The sequence below is a fragment of the Varroa jacobsoni genome, unplaced genomic scaffold, assembly GCF_002532875.2.
Source record: "Varroa jacobsoni isolate VJ856 unplaced genomic scaffold, vjacob_1.0 scaffold_1457, whole genome shotgun sequence".
NCBI classification, from domain to species: Eukaryota; Metazoa; Arthropoda; class Arachnida; order Mesostigmata; family Varroidae; genus Varroa; species Varroa jacobsoni.
In genome coordinates, this window is record NW_019214359.1 from 494981 (window position 1) to 518754 (window position 23774).

The following is a 23774-nucleotide window of genomic DNA, read 5'->3' on the forward strand; positions in this document are numbered from 1 at the left end:
TAATGTATTTTATCTTACAATTTAGATTCAATATCAAATTGTCGACACAGCTATAACTACAAAGCAAATTGCTGAATAACTCGAGTTCTGAATAATAATTTAAAAAATAAATTAATTTTCCTTATTTTTCTCTGTTCTTGCTGACATATTTTCTAACTTATTTTTCCTTTTATAAAGTGAATAAACCGTAGCCTGAAAAATAGTATTCATACCCAGCGTACTTCTAGTGTATGCAGAACTAGCCTATCACCGCTAAATTCGATTTAGGACAGATTTACTTCAATTCCATGAGGTCAGGCGGCTGATTTTTTTTGTGTGCACACCATAATCATGATGCTGTATATAAATATTACCACAATGCGCATAATTTATTTTTTTGCATTTAAGAAGCTTTTGATAGATAGTTTCTTATAAATATAACAAGCCTTTAGCGGTAGCCGCTGTTTTGCCGAATTGAGAAAAATTAAAATCATGATAACGTATTTGTCGCCAACACACGAAATTATATAAATCAAGTGTATATTCACCAAATAAATGGTGATCCAGATGTACATATTACAAGACAGAGATACTTTTGGTTTTCGCTCAATTATTTATGAAAATGTGTATGGAAATGAAGGTTCTCTAGTTCTTGATTGGGGCAATCACATCTAATACGATACAGAAAATGATTTGAGCTCGTGAAGCTTCGAAACATTTTTGCTCTGCATAAACATCTATAAGAATATGTGTAACCCACGTAAGTTGGCACTTGAGCCGAAGGGTCTTATTTTTCAGAAAATAATGAATGCAACCTGCTACATTGTTGAAAGGACGTCGACTTACTCGTGCTCAGTTCAACTACATTTGCACCCAATGTAATAATATGCAATAGAACTTGTCACAGACATGAAATTTATGCAGGAAAAAAGACGGAGATGACTACTCAGTGGATCGACAATTCGATCACTGGCCTTGACGACTAGTAAAGTCTGATCCTAAAGCGTTCTCCGCGTACACAGAGTCGAGCCTTCGTTTCTGCCAGTCCCGACGAATTGACAGCCTTACACGAGTACAAGCCGCTATCGGCGACAAAAACTTCCTGCATGCAGAGCGTGCACTCTCCTACTCAATAAAAGTTGATCACAGCACAGATTAGATGTGTATTCCAATCGGCAAAACTTTGGACCAAGGTTCTTAGGCTTATAACAACTCTACGCTGCACATGGTGTTTGTCGACCAACCAATATAGCCTTGTTACGCCAACTCTTACAGGAAATATATGCAAGAAACAAAGCAGCCCATATAAACGCTATGGATCCAACGGTACCTGAGAGTTATCTATTTATTTTGCAAGGTTTTGCCTCTAAGAATTCTGCTTTCCTGTTCAAAAAGACAAATGCCTTTCTCACTTAATACTGAAACCCATTTCTTCGGTGGACGGTGATAAACATTTAAAACAGATTTGCATTGATTTTAAAACGTACAACAAACCACGCGGTTCCCATGCATTTTCAACGATATTCTTTAGTATCGATATGATGTAACCCGCGAACCAGATGTATCATTAGGCAGACGCATAGCTTACCTGTACTGTCATCGAAGGTTGGCGTTATATAGTTGTTAGGGCGAATCATCGTTCCGTCTTTGTACCACGAAATCTGCGCACACGAATTGGATGAAACGAGCTATGAACGTTCTCATAGAGTACGTCATTGAACATTGTAGAGGAACCAAATTTTATGGAAATAGACAAACTGTAAAAGCGATGAATAGCTAACTACGCTAGGAGCCTAGCATTATCATCTAGTTTCAAAAAGTATGTTATCATTAAAAAAAAATTAATTATTCGACTCGATGCGATGCTTCATTTCTTTGTAGCCATATATTTTGCTTAACATTGTGCCTGGATCTAGCACTACCCTTATTTTTTTTTTTACTGTAACTTCGTTTGGTTTCCTTATCAAATGAATAATGTACAGGCCCTTGTAAGCAGTCAAAGAACGTTTGTGAATCTAATTTCTTCTTCGTACGTATGACCAATAATCAATGAGTAAAGTGCAGAGTTGGTGTGTGTGTTTCTCGACATACGTGTTTAAAGTTGTCATGCCAAACGTGATTTTTTCGGCCTGTTTGTCCACGTCCGAATATGAATATAACTCCATTGTAAACATTGATCTCGCTGTGTTACTGTCAAATCAAGGCCTACTATCAATAATCTCGTAATAGGGCATATAGTTGTGTCATGTACGTACAACAAAATCCACAGTAGCTACATCATTTAATCTACACCGAAAAACCTACATCAGTTTTCAAAAATAGTGTATCACACAGTCATACGGACAATTTCAGAAATTACGGTCTATGATTAAGCTTTTTAAAAATCAAATGAATACAGGACTAGTATACCCTTGGTGCGGGAAAAGCTTGAACAACGCAACGAAGAGTGACCCGACGAAGCTCGGGCGTTTCGATATCTTCCAAAGGAACTGCAAAAAACGGGTATGACGAGCTAGAGAGAAGTCCTCCAACAGCGGGCAAGTTACGCCTAGCCGATGACGCATTTCGTGGGAACGTTCTGGAATGCCAGCGCCCATAAGCTTAGGAAAGAACTCCAAACAAGTGTCGCTGTATCGTACATAAATATGCACGCGATCCATATCAGAATGCTTTTTCTGTTAGTCAAGGACATGATTCGGAAATTATTTTTTGACAAAAACCGCTCCCATATTTATCCGTTAGAACCTATCTAATTGTATCATATGAAAGCCTCTAGAAAGGAAGAATGGTGTTATCAAACGGATTAGGAGCGGATCACAAAACGACAAGCATAGCCCAGCTTTTTCTTTAATAGTACATTGACATAGTAGTTTTTCTGAGTCGCATAGGTATAATCCAGCTAGAACGAACTTCCATAGTCTAATTCTTACTTGGATCTACTCGTTGCTGGCACGTCCTCTGCTACTGATGAAGGACAAGATGCAACCGTAGTCTGTCCCCCAACTTCACTGTTATTGGGAGCTCGGAACAATTGAACCGAATGCATACGCTTAACGGGAGCCGGTGCGTGCTGTTCAACTTGCCGAAACGATCGGGTTTGCTCTTCGTGGACGGAGGTAAACGCCTTTGTATTTTTCTCTTGGGATTGCAAAAACATCGATTTGACCTCTTGCGTTGAAGAAAACGACGTCTGGAAACTTGACTGGCTTGCAAAGCTCTGACTTTTAGTCGGCTGCTGTGGAATTGCGGGCTGTTGGAATTGCATCAGTGATGCTTGCATAGACTGCTTGCGAAGCTGGGCCACTAGAAGTTGGAGAGTCTCGAGCACTGTTCGGGTCTCCTGAATGACTCGCTCCGCGTTCGCTGGTACTCGACCTTGGTACAACTGCTGACCCAGACTGATCAGCCTACCCAGAAATTAAGAAGAAAAAAATAAACAACGTAGGTTTTCTGAAACAAGAGAAACAACTGTTCACAATTTCATCTCAGAGGGTAAAAGCTGCTGAGGGCATACAACATGCTTGCAGATAGTGTGTGTAATGTTAGAATCGATATGGGATGCCAGAAACCAACAAGAAGGAAATTAAATTATAAAATAACCAATTTTGTTTAGCAGGCGTTCGGAAGGTTGAAATCTAAACCGCTTCGTATTTCTGAGCAGTGTCAATATGGTAAATGTTACTTTTTAAGTCGGTCCTCTTGGTCTAGTTGCGACGAATGAATCCGACTTTGAACTTCGTTAAGAAGTACTTCTTTGTCAGCCCTCTGTGCATTATTGCAGAGTTGGTTGACCCGGACGAGGTAGTCGTTTGTTTCGCGGTACCATTTTTCGGTCTAGTAGATACGATAAGAATAAAAAGATGTAGTCTTATTAAAAACTGAGGACGTTGACGCGGATTCTTTTTACCATTATACATCACTTCAATTTTAATAAAGTATGTCATTGAATTTAAGAACGCTACGTCTCAGATAGTCGTACATATAATGCTACGAACCTCGTCGAGAACAGAAAAATAGAGAACGCCGACATCTACCAACTTGCGGTTGTCTTGTACCAGACGCGTGAATGCGTTCCACTTGAATTGTAGACTAGCTACCTCGCTTTTGACCTGCCGCGTATCCAGGCGCCGATCAGAAGTCAAACGTTGCGACAGCTTCACGAACTCATTGATTTGTCGTTCTAGACACTGACGGTCAATGTTAAAACCATTGATAAATATAAGTGTTTAATATAATATAAACGGTCGTAAAACAAATAGTTATATATTCAATTAGACGACAAACGATGCAAAACACAAGGTACTCATACACGAACGTCCCCGTAGCAATTCATGACTCTTTTGCAAAATTTGTATTTTCCCATTGGTACGAGCATATGGCTCTTTGTTTAATAAGGATTTCGTCTAATAAGAACACTTGATACATTTAATATGGTTGATATGCGATAAATTTATTTACTTACCTTAACGGTCTCCTCGAAGTGCTCAAACGATGTTTGTGCGGTTTTTGCAGCTATGAAGTTATCACCGAAGGCCGATCTTAGCGAGGACAGGTCTTCACTTAGCTGGTCAATTCGTTGATTCAACATCTGTGACCATTATTGTACTCTATTAGGTCAACTCACAATATAGAGCTAATTAAGCTCGTAGAAGTGAGAATAGATATAAAAAATTGAGTTAATGTAACAACAGTTTATATAGAAAATTGAGCACGTGGTTGATATGACCACCCAACAGCTAAGAAAATCTAATAATTTGGTTGGGCGATTTCTGATAATTTCGAAACTCGCCTGTGTGTTCGCCTTGAAGTCTAATAGTTTTTTCGATTCGGCCAGTTTAACTTTTTGTTGAGACAGAACACTTTCAAAATGTTGCCTTGTGGCTTCTACTAGGCGAGAAATTTTTTCCTTATCGCGGGTTGCCGCCGCAGCCGGTTCCTGCAATACAGTAGTATGTCTCAGGACTAAATTCAACGAATTGTCGACCTTTCTTTCGAACACAGACTAACATTCAAAGATTTCATTAACACTACGCCGAGGTTAGCTGAGTCATCAATTAGCTGATGAACATAATATCCTACAAGCTTATCGATGAGCTGGACCAATTGATCAGATTCCTGTGCCAGAATAACAACTCGGTCTAAAGCATGAGTCTGCTGAGTTTCAAGAGCTCTACCCAGATCCTCCAACGCAATAGGATCGCAACCGGAACCTTTGCCGAGCTTTTCAACAGTCTCCGCACTTTTCTCCATCTAACAAAGATAAAATATAGCTCAAGTTATCACTTTGCAAACTTGAGAGTTGCACCTAGCTTGTTCAAGATCATAAATCTATTGTTTATAAAAAAAAATCTACTATTTAAATACGGAAAACAAATTCAATACAGAGAGTGCGTACAGAGAGAGATCTTGCGTTAGGCGAAACTTTTTCAAGAGTACCATTCTTGATTAGCTAAACCTTATATACATATTCATTCACCTTTTCCACATTAACAAGGAAGCCGGCAAGCTTCTCAACAATACTCTCGTAGTCGCTAATTTTTGTTAGTAGCCTACTAAGGGCTTCCTCCAAGACGTCCTTAACCTTGAGCAGTTCCTTTTTCTCTGACTCGTGCTGTGCCTTCGTCAACAAATGGTCCATGGACCGGAGTCGGACCTCCAACTCGGATTGTACTGTCTGTAATCCAGCAGGTATACCTATACAATTACAGAGTGGCTCACCATCGGCTCCAAAAAAGATTAATCCAATTATTTTTCACCGTATTTTATAATGACAATCGTGAGCTGTGTATCATGAAAGCTATACGTACCCTAACAAGTGGCATGAGGGTGTCAATATGCCTATTCAGATACCTTCGGATGCTCTCTGCACGGTTGAGCTCTCGAGGAATTATTGGGAAGAGCTCCTTCTCCAGCTTCTGTGCGGATTCTTTTGTGCGTTGTGTTTCGCGCATTAGCTGCTCTGCCTACACCAGAGAAACAAAAGCCACGTTACCTATAGAACAGAAACTGCATTTTTGTGACAAACCTAGTATAGGTGGTAAAAGAAGAAAGCAAAGAAATATCTATATGGGATTTTAATCAATCAAAGCTACTCAATTACAGAATACAGGATAATTAAAACTGTAGACAAAGGGGCTTGCTTTTCAATTGATATAGTTCCTACTTGCGTGCTGTGAACCATTTTGGCGGTAATGCCGACCTGTGAAATTTTAGGAGGTGGCGGAGATCGTTTTCGATCTTCCCAGACGTCGAATGTTTTCTTTAGAATATCTCTTCTCGTTGAAACGGTGGCTTGTACAGCTTGTACTGCCGAGACTAATGCGGCAACATCCAAATATGGGTCCTGCATCTGTAAGTTGTTTTATATAATATTAAGGCGCCAGTAAAAAAAATTTCCTTACGATTTAGGTTGAACGCGGTACTAATGCTAAGTCGTTGATATACATTCATGAGTATATATATCTACACATCGATGTATGTAAAAAAAACGTCCAAATATAAAAACTATATTTACTTTTCTCGAGTTCTATTTATTCACAACAGTTTGAATCAATGATTTTCCTACCGCTACCTTCGAAGGTTCTCTTACTAGATCCGAATAGAAAGATCGAATGCGGTACGTACCCGTTTTGCGTCATCTTGAATAATTTTCGCTTGATGATTGAACTGCACGATTGCCTGTTGGGCGTTCATCCAGCTTTGGAAAAGATTTTTTTGTTCAACTTCCGATAAATCGGCACGGGCTCGCCCAACAGATTCTTCCACTTCCGACATATCTGAGGACAGCTATAGATGTATTTGAACGATATGATATAACATACAGGAGCTGAATTAATTGACAGTGTTGGATAAATGGATCTCATGGGACATCCTGAGGCATTATTTATAGGCTCGTATTCGAAAGGGCCATTTATATGAAATATTACCTGAACAGAGAGCTTGAGAAAGTTGACGTATCTTTGGGCAAGACGGACTCGCAGCTCAAGAATATTGCCAATACGCTCCCAGTCATCACGAAGTTTTTGACCGTGTTTTTGTGCGTCCGCTGCATCGTCGCCTGAACAAAGTATCGAATGTAAATTATTGAAGAAAATTGCTAAATCAGAATTCAGTCATCAAAACGGAATTGAATTGATGTATATATACCTCCAATAGAAAGAACAGCCGGAAGCGTTGAGAACGCTGCCAACGCATCCATCTCTTTGACCTTCAGGTCATTCTGTATTTTACTGTGTTCTTGATAAAATTTTTTGACATTAATCAGATCCGCCCCGATCGCAACGTTTTGTTGAAGAAACGCGTCTAACACCTGCGTACATCACCGACATGAAGAAATATGCGGTTAGTTCCCTATTAACTGAGGACAGTTTCTAGTCTCTGATAATTCAAGTGAAAAATGAGCTCCGTAGACTTCATTTTATGGTAGATTATCGTTATTAAGAGCACCTAGTAAAACTATGAATGCCGAATCTGAGGTCGATTTCAATCATAGGTTTTATACGTTATAGATATTTTAGATGCAATTTAGCATTTTCGTTTTAGTTTATATAAGGTACGGCTATGACATCCAGTAGTCGCGATTTTGGCCCCACAGGAAGGCATTAACAAAATATCAGAGTTCTGTTCATAAAAATGCATCGCTGCTCGTGCACCTCGTGAAGCCATTTTTCAATCGAGCAGATCTTAGAACAGAAATTCACAAACGACGGGCTCCGCTGAATAACGAACGCCTGATCGTTAGTCTTCTGAAAATGTAAGAAGCAGATACATAGAGCACATGCGCTAAAAACCACTTTTGCCTCATAGGTTTTTAAGGGGCTAAAAATGATTATATTTTGTAGTAAAAAGCTTCGTTTATATATTAACGCAGCGCAAGCCAAGCAAATTATCAAGAAAATCTCCTAATAAAAGACGTCGCTATGACCTACCATATCTGCGGTAAGGATAAAGAATCTGTGGTACACTTGCGATATTTGATTACGCTGCACAGTGATATATTCATTACCCGCTTATATGTATATGAAGGACAACATGTCCTTACCAGGAAGCGATCGGTTATTTACCTGCTCATCTATGCATCGACTTGGTGTTGTTTTAGTATCCGCAATCATAGTAGCCACCTGTAACTATGGATATAACAATTTCTTAACGTACAATAACAATTTGCCCAATTACTTCAGCTGAGCACAATAAGACGGTAGAAGAAGTAACTGAACAATGATATCCAATACAATGAATCTGTTTCGTATTTTAAACATCTACCTTTACTTCTGACTTGAACTCTTTACGGAGAATGCCAGTTGAAGTAATTTTCGCTTCTTCAAGGTGGACCTCTTTGTAAGTCGTCTTCTTTTCCTTGATCTCCTTATCCATAGATTTACAAACAACCTGTCCAATATTTAAAAAATAAGTGGCTAAAATATGACTTGGAAATAAGTGTCATCGAAGACCATTGCACGAAAAGGCCTTGGTATTTCTCATCCACACGTATGCAATCATCAAATGTTTTTACAAACTCAATAATACAGGTAATTAGTTTACTAATAATTTCTACTAATTTGATTACATGAAACTTTTATCTATATATTTAATATCAGAATATTTACATTACTATATAGGTCTTTGACTGAGTTACCTTTTGATCAAAAGATCCCTCGACGGAAGCAGGCGGCGCTTGGATCGTTTCTATTTGCTGCGGAGCAACTTGATCTTTAGATGGGAACGTATCCTGTATAGATTCGTTCACCAGACTTTCTTTGTATTTTTCAAGTTTGCGTGGAACGTCTGGCTGAAGCTTATCCTCGTTCAGGGACTGTGGCGTGACCTCTTCATAGAGATCTGACTCGGTAGGCGATGTTAACAGCGATCTCTCATCGTTAGCGGCGGCGGGCTGATCCTGTGTAGTGGAAACTTTAGCTGTTTCCGTAGTTAAAGTTGATTCAACTTTTTCTCTAGCAGATAAATTAGGCACCGCTGGTAATGGCTTGTTTGGTCTTTGAGCCGCCGACTTCATTAGCAACTTTTCCTCTGAGATTTTCGGTCTCGATGAAAGCAGACTTTGTCCACCTGTTGTGTCAGCCTTCTTCCTGCCTGAAGTTGAGGTTTGACTTATTGTGCTTGTTATCGTTTCTGCTGTAGTTCTATTTATGAGCTTATTCAAAGCGATCTTAACACCAGCAACAGCAGAGGGTTCAACTTCATAAAATTTTACTAAATCTTGAGCTTCTTTAACGAGTATTTCTTTCCTTTTCGCACAATCAGCGTCGGCGTCGTCTTTGTTGTTCCCAATTATCTACAAATGCAGAAATAAAATGGCGATCAGCACAAAATGAGAAATTTTAGTTAGTATAAAATTTTTTAAATTCACGCTGCCAAGCAGTTTGCTGGATTGCGGCAATATTAATAGAAGCAGTACACGTTAGTAATCCTAGATACTTCTGGAAAATATTAATCTTCAAATATCATAATCAGCTGCGATTGATGCATTTTAGGGATATATTATTCTGTTATAAGCATCGCCTAATAATTGGACAATATTAATTCGAGCTTAGTATTGCACAATATATATATATATATATATATATAAGGCTTTTGCAGATCTGTCATGACAACGAGCCTCATCCGTCTTTGTGAAGAAATCTTGCGCCTTGTGGAGATATTCAATTCTTGTGTGAAGACTTTCTTCCACATCTGTGATGTTAGAGAGAAGAAGATAAGCTCTCTGCTGAAGATCGGAGCTTGTGTAACCGCCGCACGATGGATCCTCAGTAGACTTCAATAGTTTGATTGCCGCCTGCTGACAAAGATCGTAACGTACTGATTATGTACATAGTAAAATCAATTTTCATTCGGCTGTGTAAGATTGTAAATGAAGAGTGTGCGCGTTTCGGCTTCGCTACCAGTGAAGCGCAAATTTTCAGTCCATATACTCAATGTGGACGAAAGGGTAACAAGGAAGACAAAATACACCGAACAGAAAATATTCAACTACGACAGTTTGCATGAACTAGTATATTTCCGTCCATGAAGATCTCATGGACTTAGTGTAGAATATTGAGAAGGTACTATATACTACTGAAAATCCTATGCTCGACCACCGTCCCGAGTTAATGTCGTCATCGGTATTCTTTCAGACACTGGCGTGAAGTCCTATTCACGCCTGATTATAACTGACAAATAATAGCCATTTTACTCAAAGCTAAAACGTATAATTATATCCCATTCAGTTCTACGTGCTATGAGGTCTTGCTAGCAAAATCTAGAGTTACCTCATTTCACACAACCCTCATTGCACTTATACTATGATGAACCACTTTTGATCATAAGTAGAAAACGCACGAAAACCGGGTTACCTACTTGGCGTTTGTTCTTAACGTCGTCGAGTTTCCCGATTAGGTCATTGAGTATGGCCTGAGTTGTTTGACTGCTGCTTCCGAGCGACCTCTCATCGAGAATCTTCTTGCTAACAGATCGGTACCACTCTTCCAGAGAACGAAGACCCTCTTCCAGCTCTCTTTTGCGAGTCGACCCAATCAACATGAACTCCCTCTGAGACAGTATCACTTCCACCTGCAATGATACACAGGCAAACAATTATAATTATGATGATGCAAATGCGATGCGAGTGGAAATACGATAAAAACAATGCCGTATTAGTAGCGGTAACACCACTGAAGACCTGAGCTTCAACTTGACTAAGCTAATCAACTGTTCAATCTAGCGACAACGACGGACGGTGTAGACACTACCGCACTGACTGGTGTCTTTGGGTCCGGCTACAGCCGGTGTCTGCGAGCGATACGTCGTCAGGCCCTTCCATAGAGGCAGCGAGCGTCGAACGAGAATGTTGCTATCAAGCCGCCAACAGCCGCTGCAGCAGTGTTTACTTTGAACTCGAGTCCTATGGCGCGACCCTGCAACTGGGACGTATCGTGAACCACCGAAACAAGAACCAGCCGCAGTCGTTAAGTTGAGATTGCTAGATCAACGGTGTGTGCCAGAGCGTAGCGGTCAATCGTCAATACGAACATAAAAGGCCGAATGGAGATCACAAACCGACGTTAAGCTATAGGCTGCTGGTAGATGTTCTTATGCTGACGACGGTCAGAGACGACTCGGGCGGACAGGAGTAGGTGGATGATTACTGCGCAATCGAGCTCAAAATTGTGGCAGTCACGTCAGGCACCGTTAGTGCTCAGACTCAGCACGGATATAGCCATTAGGTGTAAGGGAGCGGCAATGAATAGATCGGCAAACAGTTCTGTGCGATGGTTATAATGCGAATGAGCGGGGAAAGGACACGTGGGTGGAAAACTGGCGTGTGCAAGAAGTGAATGAAGTACTTCTGCGATATGCATATAGAATTAATCGTTAATGGGGGAGGAACGACGGACACAAGGTACTGGAAAATTAGCTTGTACGAAAAACATTATTAAGAAAGATGTAATGCAGTCTGATGTTGTACATATGTAGGACCTAACCTATTTCGTGGGTTTGTGTGTCTATAGAGTAACGTTGCGTGATGATTTCTGCATTGTTATTTATACATGATCTGTATGGAAAGTAATGGGAGATGAATAAACTCGCATTAGATAAAATAACGTTGGACGTTAATTATTTGAGGGTCAACAGAGTTTGACTTGTTAGCCAGAGTTACATCAGAATAAGCGGACGCTGATCGAACGCTTAAGACTCTATAGTCGGTGTTCGGAGAAACGATGGTTTCCTTTAGTAACAATAATCAGACTAATTTAAGCTCCGACAATCGCCATTGCGTTAGCTCGAAATTATGAATCGTACGTACGTATTACCCAGGTTGTTCTACTTAAACGTATTTTTACGAGGTACTCAGTTAACAGTCGTAATTTTAATAACGTACTAATACTAACTAACGTATCTTCTAGAGTCCGTCCAGATTGATATAAACGACCATAAAATAGAATGCCGGAATAGGTAAATAAAAACGGACTGACTACAGTCGAGTGACCGGATGAGGATCTAAATAACACGAGGCTTATTTTTGAAGTGGAAATCTGTTCATGCTCACCTCCGCCATCTTCGTCTGTAAGAACTCCTCGTAGTCGCTAATTTCTCGCAGGGTTTTTTCGGCGGCTTTTCGCATGTACTCTGACCGTGAGTCTGCCAATGAACGTTCAGCAATGGGACGCACAAAATCAAGAAGTAGATCAGCTTCGGTTGACAGCTGCTTCGAACAATTTGTCAATGCTAAAAAATCATCATCAAACGTTAGTTCAATTAAAATAGTTCGTAGATAAGAAGAAAGTTCAACGGGCAGTATTTGGCTTGGGAACTTGAACCGCTCATACGTCAATTGTCAGAGACAGCAATTTAGACGCGGAACTTGCTGACCTCATGCAAGTCTGATTCAATTAATTAGACGCCTACCTTCTCTTGCTGTTCGCAGTTGTTCTAATGCCTGGTGGCACTTTTGCGCATCATGAGGAATGAAGCTTTCACCGAATTCCATTTCAGCACGAGTCAGCTTCTCAAGAAGTGTTCGTGCCCGTGTATGGAACATCACCGCCTAACGCAATACGGTTATTCTCAGTTAAAGGAGGAACTTTAGCGGCCGAATTCGACCAAAACGCGCCTAGTTTGTTTAAGCTAGAGACTTTCAAAATGAAGCTGGAAAATAACTTAGCGCTATGATATTATTACGATCAATCTTAGGTTCGAAAGTATTTCCCAAATGTAGTAGTAAGTTAATGTCAACCGCTTTTATGACTAATATACAATGTACCTGTATTATTACTATTTCTATTCTTTTCGATACACATTTATATGTATATACATATATACCTGGTGTAGGATAAGTTTCCTCTGTTCTAACTGGCTATTCAGATCCCTCCATGCATGGCCGAGACTATCAGCCATTGCTTGATACACCTGAAGGAAAAAGAAATTACCTATATTTGGTAATAAGGCTATACTCGCACGTTCTAGAATTTACGCCCGGTTTTCCCGGTAAGATTTACTCCATAATTTGACGTTGGCTTCGTCTATTCTATCACATGCGCGTTTAAAGTCATCGCTCAACTCATGAACTTCTAAGGTTGTTTGACTCTGCGAAATAAGTTAATTGACGTTCTTGTAGTTTTCATAGTGGTATCCACTAGTGTTGCAGTCACTGATGTAGACTGACGTAACGCATTTATTTGACGAATAGCTCATTCTGTCTCCGGATATGGTCATTCTAACTCCGTTATGGAACCCATTGGAAATAGGGGAGAGTGGGAGAGAGAGGGGGGAGAGAGAGTTTGTATTATATATGATATCGGTACTATATTTTTAGCGGTATTCGCGAACCCGCACAGGACCTAATCTATTGTGCAATTCACAGTCCATAGTACTAACCTCTTTCCTAGGTTTCTGTCTAGTAATTGTTTCATCTGCCTGCTTTAGCAACTCTTCAACAGGATTCTGCTGCCCCTGAAGTTTTTCCAAGACAGAATCGTGCTGCTTACAGAGCTGAGAAGCCTCCTCAAGATTCGATCCGATATCCGTGAATAAAGGTACCATTTCTTGAATTTTTAGCTTAATGCATTCCGCACACTGAAATAGAGAATATAATATAAAATAAATAATCTGTTTTCTAAATACTAAAGGAGCTTTCTTTTCTGCTTTAAGTATTAGCTCTAAATGTCAAAATAAAAAAGTAAGCTTTTTTCGGCGACGTTTTATGTGCTAATGCCAAAACGCAGCGTCGGCCATACCATACATGGCACAGAAACTATACATTGATTGGTTGAAACCCCCATAGTAATATGGATTCGCGATCATATCACTTCCAATACGACAATATAATAAGTAAGCCAAGTGTTTTTAGACTGCTTTGAGAAGCTCATGCCAATGTGTTACCAATGGCCGAAGAACTTCTTCCTTGCAACAATTTATATATTTCTGGATACCTTAACAGATGTGAAATAAAAACTTCTGTTGTTAATAGGGTGCCTCGAGTTATTTAATATATGCTCGAAGTATACTCCCACATAGTTTTTGTCACAACGATTGCTACTTCCATACCTACGGAGCTGTGTTTCGTTTCTCATTAAATTTACGGCGAGCACTGGACGCGCCCTATCGATTCTCTGCTTGCATCTGCTATGTATATATATATATATATATATATATATATATATATATATATATATGTGGGTTACACAGCTCAATGTAATCATTCTTTTAAGTTCTATGAAATATATACATATATATGTCGTTATATACATATATATATACATTGTTTTGTTTATCGTTTGGCGCTACAAGATTCTATGACTCACAAGGGAAGCGGGGTCTAGGGAAAAATATCAAGAATCTTCAGTGAATTAGGATACATAAAACAGCGCGTAGCCAAACCGGTTAGCAACTTGCAGTGCACGAGATTAAAATTTCAAATAAACGCGCCTAAAAAAAGCTGGTTATTGACGAGTAGAAGATAACCAGACTGTTCGAGCCAACAGAAGGTTGAAATGGGCTGGTTGCTTTGCAGTCTAATACTGATCTCACATATCAGAATGACAGTATAGCTTTAGCCCACAAAGCAATCTATTGCGTGAAGCTATTCGAAGATTGCACTAGTCCAGACGGGTACAATCGAGGAGTATTCTCTTCGACGCATTAGCCTGCTCGAAATCCACTTAGCTCGTAGCGTCTGAAGTCAGTCCTTACCTAATAGGAACTACTAAAATGGGCGTGTTCCAGTTCTCAAACTAAGTTGCATGACAAATGGCAGTACATGGTATCGTTTCCTACAATACCGCTTCTACGAAAGAAATAAATGGTTTTACCAGAAATTAAGTACAAGCCCTACGTGTTTAATAACAAATCCGATATAGGCTCAATCTCAACTCCGCCCTAAACGATTTCATCTCATAGAATATATAATGTTTCATCGATTTATTATCAAAGTTATTTTTAAGTTAGAGGCGTTTTGGGTACTTGATAATCTACACAAAGGTTAGGTAAATATGTTGAAATCTTGTGGAATAATCAGTAATATAACCCATGTTGAAAGATCTTAGTAGGTTTGCAAGTCCTCTTTTTCAACAATTACCGTACAACGGGCTATAAGTGTAGTGGATTCTGAAGCCTATTTTAGCAGCTCATCTCTTCTGGTCTATATAGTATTGACGCCTGCTACTAATATAGGTATTAGAAATAAAAAGAATCTTTAATTAATGTTACCGTGCTGGCTTATCATATGACTAAGCGTGGGCTTAATACCGCTCAAATTCTGTGAAAAGTGGCGAGCTTGCAAGACGCGTCGGCTCTAGGCGTGCAACCGCTAATGGGAAACATACAGGTCAACGACCGCTTGCTGTCTTTTAGGCTCGGGGCGAAGCTTCTAGTAATCAGGCTCGCACCACTTACTAGACCAACTGTTAATGGTACTTCTTTGATCTAGGTATGGTTATCTCAACTATCTGTGTTCTTTTAGACTTAACAAAAAAAACCTAAGTACCGGATGTCTGGAAACCCGTTTACAGTAAAAGACTTTGGCGCAGATTTTAAAATTTGCCGGTGCGTTTTCTTATCTCAGAGGCTGAATGACGCTAATGACCAGATCCAAAAGGCCTCTGGCGTTTTTCTGATAAAAAAAAGAAGAGCATTCCGCACAAAAATAGTTTCAGCATCTTGGTTTAATTTTATGTGTAACGTATACAAAGTAACACAACGATTTGTAAGCATATAATTACGCACCTTCACAGGCCTGCGTGTTAAAAGTCTGATATTAGTTTACATGCCAATTTCGTCTAAAAACGAACGTATATTCATCACAGAATATTCAATATCTAAACAGCTGGAAATAGCATAGACAAAGTGAATTCACGTATGCATCTTCAAGCAATATGAGTTGAAAGGGTTCAATAACATTTTTCATGAAGCTTTTCTTGCAAGACGAGCTGTTCTTACTTGCCATGCAACAGCGTCGAGGTTTATTATAAATATCTTTGTTAAATCTAATTATTATAGTGAGAGACATGTGTGCGAGAATCTGAGATTTCACTATATTTCCCTCCCTTTCTTAGTGCAGTTTTTCTTTATTCGTTGGAAAATCACGCTACGTTTTTGAAGACCGACCTCTACCTGACTGCATGTAAAGTTTCTACTTTCTCACTTCCCATCCATTCTCACCGTGAAAATTGCTCCCTTTAAATTGGCCGATAAGGGAGTGTGATTACGGCTACGGAGGTTACGAAACCTCAAACGCATAGCTAGTATGACAAACCCTTAAATATATTACTGACGTTGGGGTTAAAACACAATCCCGAGAACCATACAATTAAACGAACAAGCAATCATGAGCGTTTGCTGCGGTGGTGGTGGCATAACCAACAGTTTTTTTTTTGTCATTTTGCAACAATCCGAAAAAATCATTGGTTACCTTTTTACCAGTAGCAGGCTCAACGGCTGAACGTTGTACTACCTGCCAAGTTACACATATTTTAATCTTGAGGGATTTTAATCGCAGTGACCACGTGTTTTGGAGGTATGGCGTCATCCTGGGTATGGAGTCTTTGACAGTTTACTGGCAGTACTACTTCTATATATCAGTGCATAGTTGTTTGTAGAGTAAAGTTTGACGGTTTTTAAATATAACCTTCTGTGCAATTTGCCTTCACTCGGACTTCTGTAGTTACATATTCTTAACGTTTATTATTATTAATATCGTTTCAATGCAGAAAAACGTACCTAGGAGGTTGATAGACGACTGGTTACGATATTGAGCACTCGATGTAGCTTGCTTTACGAAGATATTTTGTCTGTAATGATTTCTCTTTTATTTTCTCAAAAACCGTCATATCTCCTAACGCCTTTACAGAAGAGGGAACATCAATTAAGTTTACCGCTAGATCACCCTTCAAACCACCAAGCTTTAACTGCTCTCCGATAACTTTCTGAACACCCTATACGCATACGTGTTTCATGGAGCACGAAAGCAAAAACCTCTTTTTTTGACAGATCCATACTGTCTCCCCTGCGTGTATCCTTATACATGTTTTTTTTCTTTGTTACTTAAATGAGCTTGCGCACGACGTTTCCGAATTTGTGTGCCTTAATTTACACAAGGTTTAGTTTGAAACACCGTCTTCTTCATCAATGGCGATATTTAGGAAGTGATTCTTTTTTACCTGTTCTAAACCTTTCGCCGACGTCAGAAGCTCCTACAAGCTGGCTTCTGGATGAAATCTACCCTTACATGAGCCGTTACTACAGCGGCGGGTAAGCAGTGAAATATCTCACGAATTACGTTACCCATCGATTAGACATAGATCGAAAAGACCGATCTTAAAATTTGTTATATGAACTAGTAGCCTTTTGTTTTGTATTCGGTCCTTTCGCCGTGTGAACTAGATAAAATGTCCTAAAGAGTACGTATATAGAAGCAATAACGAAAAAGTAGTCTTGTGCCATACTCATTTGAAGAGCTTAATTCAGTACGATTTTTAATAGTCACAAAACCCCGGTCACAAAATATCCGATTGTAGCACATTGACAATTGCCGCGGTATTCGCACGAGAGGGAATAGGACGAATTGGAACTGTGGCAGATACCAATTGAAACATCTATGAAATCAATTCCTAGACGATCAGTCTAGACTCGATTAAATAAAAATTAATTGTCTGATAAATGCGAATGCATATTAACCCTATATTGTGCACGTAAAAAAGAGGACGCCTACTGAAGTGTAACTGGCAATAGGTAAATTGGTCTACAATATTACAGGGCATAATAGGGCAAATCATTAAGAACCCTGTTATTTTAATCGAATAAAAGTGGAACAATTAAGGGCCGTTGATATGTAAATAGGTCCAGTTTCAGGCCGCCGGTTTATGCCGCTCCTATCCGTAGCAAAGCTTTCTCTCATTACAGACTGTACCGCACATGGTCATATCTAGCTATCGTCAAAAACCTTCTTCTCAGCCATTCGTGAAGACTGCACCTAGTTAATTACTATTGCTATATTCGTTAGCAGCCCGTGTATTTGCTATGTGGCATTCAGGGCGCCATTGGTCGAAAGTAGACAGTTTGCTTAGTGTTTGACCTATGGATAGACTAGAATTTTCATCATAAGGTGTTATGGTCTTGCCATGGTCCCCTAAAACACGCCTCCGCATAGCCGGGCATCGAAGCTAACTCAGTATCCTCGGTGGCATGTTTGAACTGTGTTTCAGCTTCTGGCTAAAGCTTGCGAGCCCATTACCCGTACTACGTGAAAATCAACATCTACCAAATACGCAGTTGTTTAATGCTTTAATAATATGCTTTTCTATACACTCACCTAACTGGCTGTGGTTCGTAAAAGGATCCTTCTTTTTCGTAAAAAAAAAGACACTGGTCGACGAGTAACGAAAAAAATCATATGGTATTACACAGCCCTCTATCCATATCATATGTAAACGTAATTCGTTTATTCAACAACGAATTTACTACATGAGAAAACGTTTCGAAGAACTCGAAACTAGAGTAATTATACACAGGTTAACGAAACCGTTTCTATTATCTCTAGGAAAGTGAATATTTCAGGAGAGACCTTAAATAATGTTTTTTAATTCCTACTGCTCAGCTCTAGTTATGTGCCGACAGCATAGTCCCCTTTTAATTACGCTCTATTATATTAATTTTCTGCTTTGAAGGTTCATACCGTACCACCAACACGAAGCGATAAATGGCACTTCTGTACACAGATGTCAGGGGAAACAAAATCACCTACAAGCTACTGGAATGCACCTAACAGGCCAGAATGAACCTTCCAGCCGATACTTGTTTCTTGGTATTTTGAAGACACAACAAAGTAGTCTTTATCTAATTGATACTTTTGCCCAATAGTAAAAGTGTGGAAAGAACAGTCACGTTCTATAATTAATTTTTCGACTAAGCCTCGAGATGCTCACAACGATACCCTTAGACCTGCAGCTAAACAAAAAAAAATCACACCACGATATCTGTAATGTTGGGCCTTTTTTCAAACAGAACTTTGCACAAATTTTCGGTATGAACCGGCAGCTCGGTATTCCTTTTTAAGCATTCCTAAACAAATCTCGATGTTCTATAGTAATAAAGGGCAAACGCCTTAACGTTTATTAATCAAGGCATGTAGAAGATTAATAATTTCAGGCGTTTCGCCCGTGTGAGAAGATAGTATTGTTTCTTTCCAGTGATTTTGTGTGTCAGCTATTATAGCGTCGTTATAAGGGAAGTGTTTAGAGCTTCAAATGTTGTTCAGGGAACTAATTCGCTCCTATTAGATCCACTGACCCATTTCAAAAGACCGCGAATACTACTAGTAAAGTCATTCAGTGAGCGATCTAACTTGTCTGGTAGCCCAGAAGGTGGAGTGGGGAAAAATGGCGTCGCTACGGACGCCATAGCCAATTAACAATGAGGCGCTCTGCAGGTGAGCACTGCTAGCATAGAAACTAATTATGTCTGGCCGTAAGAGTTTCTATACAAGCGTTTCCCGATAGACCAGTAAACAACTGGCGACACGCGAAGTAATTGTGTGGAGTTTCGATAGAGGGCAAAGGAGAACAACAGAAAAGGAGCGATTGAGGGGTTTTTGAGCCAACAAAAACTATGAGAATATGTTTTAACTAAAACAATGTTTTTAATGCAGAATACATTGCCAAAGCCCTTCTGCATAACAAAGGGGCCTGAATAAAAATGCTCGTGTTGAGTCCTCGTAGAGATTGCAACTTCTCTTGATCCGCGCTGAAGCAAACGGGCAGGTTGGCCGAACATGAATCGTTTAGATAATGGTTGATATGGTAGGAACAAAGACCTTATTTGGTCAGACAGTTATCTTATACTGTGAGTGCTCGTGTGATCTTTAAACGACCGGCGATTGGGTCTGGTAGGACCTTGAGAGCTATGGAATCTATGTTGTAAGCTTTTCATAGAAGAAAAGCATTTAATGCAGAATTAATAAAGCAAAGACTTCCGAACTGATATGAGTGTACAAAGAATTGCTAAAAACCGCTGAGACGAAATACGTTCATTCTATCTACAAACAGATCATTGCCTCAATAAACAGTTCCTTGGAAGTTAGCACAAACATCAAACACCGTTTGACATGAAAGACTTCGCATCACAGAATGCTGACTCAACCTGACATATCGACCGAGCAATACAACTTACGTCATAAATGGGTAACACGACCAACAGTACTATACTTGACAAAATGACAATTAATTTTCTATAAATTCAAAATAGTGCCTATCACATGATAAACCGCAAACTTCGAGTGAAATATTTGTGATGAGATATTTTAACCATATTCTACAACTATATGGATAACTATTTCTCTACCAACCACATCCAATACAGCCTTTTTGGCCAGATGCATAGGGTCCTAGCAGCACAAAAATCTCAAGACCTTATGACGATGCATTTGTTTGTCATTGGCCTCACTAACGAAAGGTGTCGGTCAATAGCACCAATGACTGATGGCCTGAATCGACAGAGATCGCCATACTATAAACGTATGGTGATCATTTAATGGCACCCAATTAGAACATCAAGAGGCTTCCTTTTGACTCCTTCCTTTTGATGAATCTATAAAATGTGTTGACTGAGCGATGTTTCGTTTACACGATATATATTAATAGGCAAGATAAAATTCTTGGCGGTGTTCGCTATCAGCGCAGTAAACATTGTGTACACAAATAAATTAAGGAGTAACAGATCTGATAGGTTTTACAGGCAACATAGTAATACAAGCTTCATAAAGGAAAAAGCTTCAAAAAAAAAGAATGCAACTCCATAAAATCTTCACAAACGGCTTTAAAAACATACAATAGTTTTGCTTAGTTGTAAATGCTAGCAAACCTCGAAGACAAGCTCAACACGTTTACGATCGGACTATAATGACTTCCTATGTTTCTTAGTTCAAAATGTCGAAAAACATAGTACCCTTTTTTTTCAGATACGTACGGAACGGTTAACTTGCTGTTAAAAATGTTTACGTGTCCTAAAAACCGGCTCAGACCAACCTGTAACAACGCGAGCACAAGTTTTGTTGCACCGCTTTGTATAGCAACGCTGCTTATTGTCGTCGTTCCAGTTTCATTGGCCTGTGTGTCGGCCCCTATCTGTTTATTTGTTTCCGTAGGTGCACTCATTTTGTCCGCCGAACTAGACCGTTTTTCAAATTTTTCTTCTGAATCAAACAGTTCCACTTCAAATGTTTATATAACCCATATATAACATGCAGTCTTTGATAATCGATACGATCCACATACGCAGTCAAACAAACGTCGGAGTATTCTTTGAAGATTCAATGGGTGCTTTCAGGTCTTCGAGTATTTTGTGCAGTTTGGTTCTCATCAACGATTTATTTGACAATTTCTCTAATCTGTTGCTTGCCTTCTATTATCTCTTTCGATTCATTGCTGCTGCTGCTGGTCCCGTTATATGTGTCACAATAGTTAGGATTTCTCTTGGCATCATTGTTGAACACTTAACAACAAATATAGACAAATGATTTCGGTTTTCGACGAAACGAACTCTCACGCTTTTCCACTCGCTCAGTTTCGCGCGTGCACTACAAACGCTATCGGAACGTCCTTTTACTCCAACCGACGAAATTGCTTCTCTCTTGTTTTTTATCGGGTCGCTGCTGTCCCACGCCTGCGGAGACTGCTAACTCAGTACGATGTTGAGTCAAATTGCAGCCGTAGCGAATCCGTCACTAGTACCTCCTTGGACAATGAAAACAATCTGATCAATCGTAGGTGACACAGGGTGGCCAAGTATAACTATAGCCGCCACAGAATTCGTAGTGGTATAACTTCAAATGAGTTACTATTGGTAGGGGAAGCGGCCACGGCGCGCACTAATTATGCTAGTTGCAGTAGAGAGCCAGAAGCACAAGTTCTAGAAGCAGGAAGAAGAAGAAGCATATATAAAAGAAAACCAAGTAGCGCTTAGTTCCCGCGACGTTCTTCCTAGTCGGTTACCCTGTTTGTCTGGCTGAAGAGGAAATCGGCTAGTAGCATCAGTGGCATGCGGACAACAACCGGTATTAAGACAGAAGTCCCTCCTTCTTTCCCGTTAGTTGGCGCGCGACGCCGACTTTAAGTGAGCGGCTGTCTTGCTGCGTGGTGAGCACCGAGCGTCACTGGTTAATGCCGCCGGCACCAGCAGCCGATGCTGCTGCGACTCGTACCGTTGTTTCCATCGGTGTGTAGCTAAGTGCGGGTGTGCTAGCGGTAGCCCGAGAAAGTAGGGGGGGCCCGAGTCCTTTTTTGCTAACGGAAGACGACTAGAGAAGGGCAGCCTTGCGACAGGGCTACGACGCGACTGGTGTCGAGTTGGTCATGTCCTGCGCCCTGCTGCGCCGTGACACGCCTCGATAGTGTAACGCTAGTCGATGCATTCATACGACTTTTCGAGAAGCGCGACAATTCTGACAGTGGCGACGGGCAACATCGAAATCGGACGACGACAACGCAGGAGAGATAACACGCACAAGACCTTAGCAGACCTATGCAGAACAAGGCCTAGGCAAAATGGGCATCGCCATTACTATCCGTAAGACGACACAGAGAGCTATGTTGTTTCACGCTTTGATCGCCGGTCCTGTCGCTTTTGCTGATACTTGAGCAGCAGGTTGGCTAAAGTCAGCTTGGCCTACCACGTTGAGACTATGCGAATGTGTAGCCTCGCAGATTCTGTCGGAGTGTGTTGATGATGGCGGCAGTAACGCTGTAGTAACAGGGGTGACTGACGCATTCGACAAGAAAAACGATCTCTACGCTTTATGGAGAAGAACAGTTGTTTAGTCGGGTAAAATTTAGTGAAACAGATTATGAATCATCGATGATTGATGGCTTTTTTAAAAGTGTTATAGATGAAGAGACCGTAAAAGGGTAAAGTAGATGGGTTTGAAGGTATAAAAGTATGTAACCTCAGGTAAAAACAGCAAGATGTGCGTGTCACGTCATTGGAAAATAAGTGTTGATGGAATACCCTTACATGATAACTACCGTCTATGCATGCAGACCATTTGCAAAACATATTCGTAGTCTGCATTTTTTAAATAAGCCACAAGTAAAATTGTTACGAAATTTAAAAATATAATCTGCAGATACTAGGTTGAGCTAGCATAGTTGGAAGAAAAATATAGGTCATCGAAGCCCAACCTCAAGAACCACCCTACTTATATAGCCGTTCTCGAACAGTTCCCGCGTCCTCCTCCCTATCAGACCATCAGAAATTATATTTTACATTCAATCCGAACAATGGAGATTTCATCCTTTTTTTCAATACGATGTTGACCCGAACAAACCACCATCGTTATATAGCAATCGTTCTAATGAAGTTCGTGTATATACATATAAATCCGCGTATCTTTTAATGTAACTGCATGAAGTACCACAGTTAACAAGTTCACCAGTTATGTAGATAGTGTATGCGTAATATTTCATCCAAAATGAACATCCTTTACAAACCACTACTAGAAATATGCTCGTCGACAACCACAATCAGCAGACAATGTCTTGCGTGACAGTCTGCCGTTGCGCTGGCCTGGCAGCTACAACGAGATAGCCGAAAGGATGCGTGTCGTCACTTTATCAGTTCTTCTTCCATTTCTCCCTTTGGAGCTGAGCAGCAGAAAACGGGTGGTGCTACTGCTGCTGTTACCGGCCCATCTATATCGTAATGTCGTCAAATCGCGAGCAAAAGGAAACTATCGGCAGACGATTCGGTTGCCGTCATCGACAAAATGACGTGAGAAGGATATGATCGAGTGTAAGCGGTTAAGTAGACAT

General features: G+C 40.1%; 1 protein-coding gene across 5 annotated transcripts; it reads right to left on the minus strand.

Moving 5' to 3' along the window:
- Positions 1-343: 343 nt before the first annotated feature.
- zormin (spectrin and immunoglobulin domain-containing protein zormin) lies at positions 344-22004 on the minus strand. Of its 5 annotated transcripts, none has more exons than XM_022850371.2 (26): positions 20994-22004; positions 13354-13551; positions 12799-12885; positions 12385-12523; positions 12026-12204; positions 10336-10548; positions 9596-9772; positions 8615-9271; positions 8242-8367; positions 8043-8105; positions 7632-7724; positions 7126-7288; positions 6906-7036; positions 6604-6765; positions 6179-6328; positions 5787-5942; positions 5456-5653; positions 5059-5229; positions 4769-4915; positions 4442-4567; positions 3975-4166; positions 3662-3813; positions 2910-3386; positions 2389-2557; positions 1568-1640; positions 344-1104 (listed from the first exon to the last, which is right to left on the minus strand). In XM_022850371.2, the coding sequence occupies exons 1-26, from the start codon at positions 21120-21122 to the stop codon at positions 962-964; spliced, it is 4671 nt and encodes a 1556-aa protein (XP_022706106.1). In that variant the 5' UTR covers positions 21123-22004; the 3' UTR covers positions 344-961. The 5 variants fall into 5 exon arrangements, with proteins under 5 accessions (XP_022706106.1, XP_086828555.1, XP_086828554.1 ...); XM_086972429.1 differs by having other exon boundaries at positions 8043-8099; positions 9596-9775; XM_086972428.1 differs by having other exon boundaries at positions 7632-7721; positions 9596-9775.
- Between the last annotated feature and the right edge of the window lie 1770 nt (positions 22005-23774).

Bases quoted from the DNA above. Each gene is read 5' to 3' on its own strand.
- zormin (XM_086972427.1), bottom strand. From the start codon at position 21,122: ATGAGTGCACCTACGGAAACAAATAAACAGATAGGGGCCGACACACAG. The intron at 12,205-12,384 runs GTAGGCGTCTAA...ATGATTTTTTAG, and splicing joins ACTGCGAACAGCAAGAGAAG to CATTGACAAATTGTTCGAAG. The intron at 7,037-7,125 runs GTATATATACAT...TACTTTGTTCAG, and splicing joins GGCTGTTCTTTCTATTGGAG to GCGACGATGCAGCGGACGCA.